General features: G+C 36.3%; 1 protein-coding gene across 1 annotated transcript in view; it reads left to right on the forward strand.

Annotated features, from left to right (window-relative positions):
* Positions 1–9,849, forward strand: part of BBS2 (Bardet-Biedl syndrome 2) — a 35,497-nt gene that overhangs the window by 22,933 nt on the left and 2,715 nt on the right. The window contains exons 12-15 of the mRNA XM_008573331.1: positions 309–438; positions 1,600–1,731; positions 2,208–2,345; positions 3,080–3,192. Of these exons, the coding sequence (XP_008571553.1) occupies positions 309–438; positions 1,600–1,731; positions 2,208–2,345; positions 3,080–3,192 (513 nt within the window). The remainder of the gene's footprint in view (positions 1–308; positions 439–1,599; positions 1,732–2,207; positions 2,346–3,079; positions 3,193–9,849) is intronic.

Here is a 9,849-nt window from a genome sequence, read left to right on the forward strand (position 1 = left end):
CCAAAGAAAAAGTGCCTTTTTACATTCCTTTAATCGTGTTTTAAACCCTTAGTAATGCATGCATGTGTATATGTAGACTCACATTGTCTCTAAATCCTAAACCTAAGACATTACTAATAATGTTTGCAGTTTCCTAATACATTACTGCAGTACTTACTTATTGCCTAAAGTGTTTTGGGGGTTTTTACTTCAGTAAAACCCTTAAATATTAATTGATGACCCAGTAGTGATTTTATTTTGGGGGCCTTGCACTTTAAAGTAGCATTCTACACAAAATAATTCTCTTGTGTTCCATTGGTTGGCCATAGCACCCAGTTTCATGTGTTTGAATTGACAAGACAGCTCCCTCGATTCTCCATGTATGCGCTAACCAGCCCAGACTCTGCCAGTGAGCCAGTCAGTTACGTTAACTTTATCATTGCAGAACGGGCACAGAGGGTGAGTATCTTGCTTTTTTTCTTTCAGTACTTTTGCGCTTTAGAATCCTTTAGGTGTTATCTCATAGAAAGGGGGAAATTACATGAATGTGTTACGTTGATAGCCATAAATATGGTATGAAAGAATTATGTTACTTGGAGTTGGCTATAAGCTGTAATAAAAACCTGTAATAAAAATATCTTCTCTCACTTTGAAAAAATAGACACATTATTTATCTGAGCAATCCTTGGTTACAGGTGAATTCTTACCAGTTTTAATTTCTCTCTCTCTTTTAGTATGGTCTTAGTGTAGTTGTCTTGACCTTAGCATTTCAAGAGAAAGCTGCATCAAGATGGAAAGAGGGTGCAACTTGGAGCTGGGAACATTTTGGGGTTCAAGTGCTACCTTAACTAATTATATTCTTTGTGATCTTGGGGAATTCCCTTCACCAGACCAAGCCTCAATTTTCTTATCCATAGTTGAGGATAGTCTTGTCCATGTCATTGAGGAGCCCTGAAAATTACATGATTGGTGTGACAACATCTCATAAAGTTTAAAGGACTAGTATCAGTGGACTGCAACCTTGGCTGGACTTCAGAATTCTCCTGAGGTTTTTTAATCATGTGCATTCTCAAGTTCTTGCCCAGCCTGTGGAACCAGAAACTGTAGGTGGGCCCTTCCAAAAGGCCTCACAGGTGGTTCTTATGTGGAACCTGTGTTGCAAACCACTGTGAAGTATTATTAACATTAAAACTTTTTCTTTACTGCTTGTGTGGGTGTATCTCTGTCTGTGGTGTGTGCATATGTACACATCATTTAACATTTTTTAAAGAATAGAATGGAATAATTTTAAACAGTCCACATTGTCCAGGATACACCCACAGAAGAGCTATTGTGTAACAGAATTAGCTTGATACCTGAATCATTTATACATTATATATAAGATTATGTATAAGTAGAAAATGTTGTAAAATCATGCCCACTTTAGGACCAGACATAATTGTGAATGTCACTTAAGAACGTGTGTGAGGTGGGAAAAGGGATTGTGATTAATGTTTTCTTGGTGAGGAGTGAAGTATAATTCTTTTTTTTAAACCAAGCTGTAAAACTAGGGAGAACTCTTCCCTCAAGAATGGCTGTACTTTAAAAATGGAACTTCATTTCATTCTGTTCATTTTTAAGGTTGTTATATGGCTCAACCAGAACTTTCTGTTACCAGAAGACACTAACATTCAGAATGCTCCATTTCAAGTGTGTTTCACATCCTTACGGAATGGAGGCCAGCTGTATATAAAAATAAAAGTTAGTGGAGAGGTATGTTTAATGTCATGGGGCTTATATTTCTTATGTGGTGTTTACCATTCAGTGCAAGTGAGGTAAATGACGCCAGACCCATGGTCATAACACCACTCACTCCTTATTGTTATCATCTTAGACACAGGGGTGTAATCTAGAACAGAGGTTTTCTGCCTCCCTCCCTCCTTCCCTTCACCCCTTCCTTGCCTAATTTGTGCAGAATTGGGAATACAGAGGTGAGCAAAAATGTTTTTCATTTTTTGAATGATTTTGTCATTTAATTTATAAGGCTACAGGATTGACCTTTTAGCCAGCAGCTGGAAATAATGAATGAAGTTTGTAATTTCCTTGAGGACTAAACCTTATCTTATTCATCAGTACATATAAATACATGTTCAATAATTGTGTTGAATTTGGGGAAATTCAGGTACTGTTTTAGCTAAGTTTGTCTAACATTTGAGGACGCTAAACTTGTCTGTTTTTTCTCTGTATAGATCACTGTAAATACTGATGATATTGATTTGGCTGGTGATATCATCCAGTCAATGGCATCATTTTTTGCTATTGAAGACCTTCAGGTAGAAGCAGATTTTCCTGTTTATTTTGAGGAATTACGAAAGGTGCTGATTAAGGTGAGGGCATCTAGTGGATGCTTTTGTGAGAACATGGTAGTCTAGTAATTTTTGCAGTTTCTCTTAGGAGATTAATGATACTACAAATGTACTTGTATTATATGATAGTAATGTTTTAAAGAATTTTTGCAAGTTGAAATCAAAATTGAACTAGTATTGGAGAATTCACTATAAAAGTGAGTGATTAGTTCTTGACCAACTTGCTTTCTTTGTTTGGTAGGGGGATACTTTTGTTTTTTTGTTTTTTGTTTTTGTTTTTTCCTGGCAGCTGGCTGGTATAGGGATCTGAATAAGGGGATACTTTTAAAAAAATATGTCACATAAACAATTTCCTTTGCTAGCCCTTTGTCTTATCTGTTGTGTCTATTTTGTTTTCAATTTATTACCTTCCAAAACCCCAAATTCAAAATAAAACAAAATAAGCAGGGTTGTGATTGGCTCCGAAGTATTAACAGTGTTCCCACTGCAAATCCCTAAAATGTTAATATGTGTGTTGTAAAGGCTCCTGATACTAAGACGTGGGAAGGATCCATATGGAGTGTCATCTTGAGTATTGGAGACAGCATAGACTAATTGTTGAGGAGGAGATGAAATCATGGGAGGTAGCTAAGTTGTTATAAGTGAACAGGGGAAAGAAAAGGGCCTCACTACATGTAAATAATGTCTTCTCAATCTGTCTAGTTTTTAAGACGTTTGTGAGACCTTTTTAATACCTGAGTGTTTGTGGTCTCCAGGTGGATGAATATCATTCAGTGCATCAGAAGCTCAGTGCTGACATGGCTGATAATTCTAATCTGATCCGAAGTTTGCTTGTCCGAGCTGAAGATGCTCGTCTGATGAGGGACATGTGAGTATTTACCATGGCTGGGATGGCTGCAAGGTTAAAAATGTGAGCAATGTGGAACTCTCAGTTGCTACTAGTAGGAGTATGAATGGGTACAATGACTTTGGAAAATAACTTGGCATTATCAATATAGTTGAAAGTGCATACACCCTGTGATCCAACCTAATTCTAATCCTGGTTTATAGCCTAGAGAAACTTGTGTACATACAAACCAGTTTATTTGTACACGAATATTCATAGAAATGTTTCTGTAAGGGCCGAGCCCGTGGTGCACTTGGGAGAGTGCGGCGCTGGGAGCGCAGTGGTGCTCCCGCCGCGGGTTCGGATCCTATATAGGGATGGCTGCTGCGATGCGCTCACTGGCTGAGCGCTGTGCAGCCGGTCACAAAAAGGACAAAAAAAAAAAAACAAAAGAAATGTTTCTGTAAGGCATGTTTATAAGAATTCCAAGGTGGAAACTGTCCAAACTAGCATCGAAAGTATAATGGATAAGTTGAGACATATTTGTGCAGTACAATACTACACAGTAATGACAGTGCATGAATCTCCGTGACAAATAACAACATGGACAAATCTTACAAACATAATGGAGACTGAAAGAAGACTTAAAAGAATATGTACAAAATGGTTCCATTTATATAGTTGAAAGAAGACTGAACTATATTGTTTAGGAATATAAATATTCCTAAAAAAAATATAAAGAAATGCAGGGGAGAAATTGTATAAGGTAATATTTTCTCCTAGGGAAGGAGGAACTGTGTTCAGAAAGAACATATTGGGAAGCTTCTGGGGTGCTGGCAATCTCCTGTTTCTGACTTTATTAACAGGCATTTGTTCTATGAATTTTTCTGAATGTGTAATATTTTACAATAAAAAAGTTAAAAATAAATATGTGCAGGTCTACCTTCATGATTGTTAGAATGTGAAATTCATCTTGGCAATAAAGTGTACTGAAGCAAAGTTAATGAGTGATAAATGAAGTTCATGTGTACATATATTAGAGGCAGGAGTTCACCAGAGTATTGCTTGTGTTTTTTTCTGAAAGGCCTTAATTATTGGCAAATAATTAAAATGGTCTTGCTCAGAAGTAAATGATTTTTAAAATAATTATATTATTGAAAATTTCAAGCACATGTAAAGGTAGACTGAATAATATAATGATTTCATATATATCAGCCACCGAGCTTCAACACTTATCAACTACTGGCAGATCTTTTTTCATCTGTACACTCACCCTCTTTTGTTTCCAGACACTGGATTATTCTTTTTTTTTTTGTCTTTTTCCGTGTCCGGCAACGGATCGCAACCCTCAGTGTCACCACCGGACTGGGACCGGCAACGGGATCGCAACCCTCGGCGTTGCTCCCGCGCCTCGCTCAGCCAGCGAGCGGGAACCGGTCTGTATGTGGGATCCGAACCCTCGGCGGGAGTGCTGCCGTGCTTCCCAAGCAGCGCACTATCGCAGTGCGCCACCGGGCCGGCCCAACACTGGATTATTCTGAAGCAAAGTCTGGACATCATATAATTCCAGCCACAACTATTTCAGAGAATGAGCCTTTATATAATGAGCCTATATATATATGCACCCATTAGTTTTATTAGTTGTTTGTTTTCTTGTATGACAAGATGTTTTAGGCTTATCTGGTACATTTCCTGGTCTAAATATGGAATCAGCGATTTCTCTAAAGGGTCCTGGTTCTTTTTAGTGGGAAATGGTATTTAGAGGTCACAGTCTAAGCACTAAAGATGCTCATTGCTACTGGGTTGGATATTTTTGTAGGCCTTTTCAATAGATAGAGCTAGAAAATGTATATATATATATTTTGTGAGAAAAATATATGATGAGTTTATACTATTTCCAATTCAGATTTCTGAATATAGGCTCTTACTTAACTTTTATTTTAACTGTATCTCTTCTCTGTCTCATTGACAATCATGGCTACAACCAGTATCAACATAACTTTATTTGTTTTATTTTATAATACACACACAACATTTAAGAGTAATACCAATATTATTATCAACAATATGATTGCTGAAAACATTCTAAGGTTTTTTATTTTTTGGTAGTTCTTTATGTCTTTAGGGTATACAATCATTTGAAATAATTCCTTTCTTTTTGGTTATGCCACAAAGTTGATATACAGTTAGGTTCATTTGTGTCATTTTGCTTTCAATTTGGGGGAATTGACATTTTTCCTTTTTGGTTTAATTTTATTACATCTTTATTAAAACCTTTGTATGGTTCCAAAGTTACATCTATAAAACAAGACATAGCTTTTCATTCCTGTGACCTCTATCCTGTTCCCTCCCTTCATTGTAAATAACCAATTAAACTTTTTTTATTTTTAATTTTTTAAAAGATGACCAGTAAGGGTATCTTAACCCTTGACTTGGTGTTGTCAGCACCACGCTCTCCCAAGTGAGCTAACCAGCCATCCCTATATAGGATCCGAACCCATGGCCTTGGTGTTATCAGCACCGCACTCTCCCAAGTGAGCCACAGGCTGGCCCTTAAACATTTAAATGTATGTACACGCACACATACCTCTTCACTCCTTAGATAAATCATAGCATGTTATGTACTTTTCTCCACTTTGCTTTTTACACTTAAACATATATTTTGGAGATCTCTCCACAGTGGTATATAAAGATACTTCTCATTTGTTTTTACAGCTGCACAGTACGTTATTCTCTGAATGTTTATTCAGCCAGTTTTCTACATTGGGATTGTTCTTTAGCTATTGCAGATAATTCTCTAATGAGTAGCTTTGTTATGTAAATCATTTCATATTTTTGCCAGGGTGTCATTGGAGAAGAGTCTTAAAATGCTATTGCTATGGTAAATGATAAATGCTTACAGAATTTTGCAAGATATTGCCAAATTTTTCTCCATAGGTGTTATATCATTTTGCATTATCATCAGCAATGTATGAGACTGCCTTCTCTTCAGCCTTGCCCGTGGAGTATGTTGGCAGATTCTCAGATAATTACCAGTCCAATGGATGAGAAATGGCCTCATAGTTTTAATTTTTACTTACTTAAAAATTTTATTTTGTTGTGGTGAGAACACTTAACATGAGATCTACATTCTTAAATTTTTAAATGTACAATGTATTATTGTTGGCTATAGGTGCAGTGTTGCACAGCACATCTGTAGAGCTCATTCATCTTGCCTGTTGAATAGCAACTCCCTGAAACTTTATGCCTGTTGATTAGAAGCTCCCCATTTCCTCTTTCCAGGCCATGGCAACCACCATTCTGTTCTTTGATTCTATGAATTTGATTATCTTAGATACTTCATATAAGTGGAATATATAGTATTTGTCTTTCTGTGACTGGCTTATTTCACTTAGCATAATGTCCTCAAGGTCCATCCATGTCATTGCATATTGCAGAATTTCCTTCTTTTTAAAGGTGGAATAATATTACATTGTTTGTATATACTAGTAAATTTTCTATATCTGTTCCTCTGTCAATGGACTTTTAGGTGGTTTCTACATCTTGGCTATTGTGAATACTATGGCACTGATCATGGGAGTGCAGATATCTCTTCAGGATCCTGATTTCAGTTCTTGTGGTGGATAAATACCCAGAGTGAGATTGCTGCATCATATGGTAGTTCCATTTTTAATTTTTTGAGGAATTTCCATACTGTTTTCCATAGTGGCTGCACCATTTTGCATTCCTACCAACAGTGTACAAGGGTTTCAGTTTCTCCACATCCTCACCAACACTTGTTGTTGTTTGGGTTTTTTTTTATGATTGTCATCTTCACAAGAGTGAGGTGATAGCTCATTGTGGTTTTGATTTGCATTTCCCTGGTGACTAGTGGTGTTGAACATCTTTTATATGCTTGTTGGCCACTTGTCTTTGGAGAAATGTCTATTCAAGTTCCCAGCCCATTTTTAATCTGGTTATTAGTTTTTTTGCTATTGAGTTGTAGGAGTCATTTATTATGAATGGTGTTGAGCATCTTTTCATTGTTATAAGGGCTATTTGCATTCCTTTTTTGTGTGAACTGTTTATTTCTTTTTACTATTTATATATTAGATTATCGATCCTTTAACTGATATGAGTTGCATTTTTTTTTTCTGAGTTTGTCATTTGTATTTTCCCATTGCTTAGATTTTTAGTAAAATTGTTTTATTTTTGGTTTTGCCATGTGAAAGCTTTTAAAAATTTTTATGTAGTCAAATTGGTCAGTCATTTCCTTACTAATTGTCTATTTTGAGTTGTAGTTAGAAAAGTTTTCTTTACTCTCAGGTTATAAAGTAATTAACCGGTAGTGATTGTGTGTGTGTGTGTGTTTTGGACATTTAAGTCTTTGTTCCATTAGGAGTTTATCGTGGCATTCAGCGTAAGTAATAAATTCAGTTTTATCTTTTTCCATAGGACTGTTGCATTATTTTAATACTACTTCCTTAAAAGTCTGTCATTTTCACTTTGATTTAAGATACTTCCTTTATCATATATTTCTATACGCAGATGGGTCTATTTCTGGATATCCTATACTATTCCATTGGTCTATCTTGTCTTTTCACTTGACAATACCATTCTTTTTTTAACAAAAAAATTTTTTATTGTGGTAAAATACACATAACATAAAATTTACTATCTTAATCATTTTAAATGTACAGTTCAGTGGTATTAAATACATTCATAATGTTGTGCAACCATCACCACTACCTGTCTTAATAACTCTTTATCTTGTAAACCTGAAACTATACTCATTAAACAGTAACTGCCCATTCTCCCTTCCCTTTAGCTCCTGGAAACTACTATTAACAGTACCCTTGTATTTATAGATGCTTTGTATGTTTTAATATCTGGCATGGCTAGGTGCCCCTCTCCCTAGCCCCTATTGCTTTTCCTTTTCATGGTTTTCCTGGCTACTTGTGCTTGTTTGTTCTTTCCAGTGAACATCAATTTTTGTAGCTGCAGAAAAAAAGTAGGTATTTTTATTGGGATCACATTTAATTTATTAACTGAGGAAAAACTGACATCATTAAAATGATGTGCAGTTTTGCTAGCTAAGAACGTGTCTGCGTATGTCTCCATATTTGTTCAAGTCATGTTTTGTATCTTTCAGGAGTGCTTTATGGTTTTCTTCTTATAGATACTGAACACTTCTTGTGAAGTTTAAGCCTAGGTATTTTTTTTTTCTTTTTATTGCAGTTGTAAATGTCTGTCTTTCACATTATATCTTCTATAAATATGGTTTTCTGTTTGTGTATATGAACACTATTGATTATTTTAATCTTTAAAATTGTTTTTCTATTTTTTTCTTTTATTAGTTATTCTGAACATTATTGAGTTTTATGTTGATTTTATAATATTGTACTTTGCTAAATTATCATATAGTTTTTCCAGATGTATGCTTGTATCATCTGTCAGTTGAGATAGATACTTGCTTTTTGGCTGATTATTTCTAGGGCTCCTATTTTATTTTTTCTCTCACTGACTTTTTTCTTTTTTTCCCCCTAAGGTCAGAAAGATGTTGTTGGCTTTAGGCATTTGACTGTGCGAAATGTCAAATGCCTAAAGGAGGAAAATGACCACCAACTTCTAAATTTCTTCTTTCCTGAATTATTTATATTTCCCTTAGAGGCTCTAAGATGTATATATTTGTTTTATTATTTTTTAAAGTCAAACTAGTTGATATATAACTTATACATGCAGAAAATTCACCCTTTCTAGTCTTATAGTTCAATAAATTGTGAAAAACTTACACAATTTTGTTGCTGCTCCCACAGACAAGATACCGAATACTTCCATCACCCTTGTGCCTCTTTGTATCAATACCTCTTCTAACCTCTAGTCCCTGGCAACACTGATCTTATTTCTCTCTTTATAGTTTTGCCTTTTCAAAAATGTCACATAAATAGGATCGAACAACATGCAAATAGCCTTTTGAGTGTGGCTTCCTTCATTTACCATAATGCCTTTGAGATTCATCCGTGTTTTTGCATGTATCAGTCATTAGTTTGCTTCTTTTTATTGCCAAGCAGCGTTTCATTGTTTGGATATGCAGTAATTTGTTTATTCATTCATCAGTTGATGGACATTTGGGTTGTTTCCATACTTTGGTGAGTGAACATAAAGCTGCTATAAACATTTGCCTACAGTTTTGTTTTGTTTTTTTCCTTTTTGTCTTTTTTTGTGACCGGCAACGGGATCGCAACCCTTGGTGTCGCGCCCGCACCACGCTCAACCAGTGAGCGGACCGGTCTCTATATGTGATCCGAACCCTCGGCGGGAGCGCCACCAGGCTCCCAAGCGCCGCACTCTACCGAGTGCGCCACCGGGCAGGCCCTGCCTACAGGTTTTTTGCAGACATAAGTTTTCATTTCTCTTGGGTAAATACCTTATAATGGGATTGCTGGGTTGTACAGTAAGTATATGTTTAACTTTATAAAAAACTGTCAAATCATTTTTTAAAGTAGGTGTACCATTTTGTATTCCTATCAGCAAGAGTTTGTTGCTTCACATCATTTTAGAATTTGGTATTTTCAGTTTTTTAAAAAATTCATCATTTTGGGCCGGCCCGGTGGCGCACTGGGTAGTGCGCCGCTTGGGAAGCGCGGTGGCGCTCCCGCCCGAGGGTTCGGATCCCACATACGGACCGGCTCCCGCTCACTGGCTGAGCGAGGCGCGGGA

This window comes from Galeopterus variegatus, unplaced genomic scaffold (genome assembly GCF_000696425.1).
Source record: "Galeopterus variegatus unplaced genomic scaffold, G_variegatus-3.0.2 Scaffold904, whole genome shotgun sequence".
NCBI classification, from domain to species: Eukaryota; Metazoa; Chordata; class Mammalia; order Dermoptera; family Cynocephalidae; genus Galeopterus; species Galeopterus variegatus.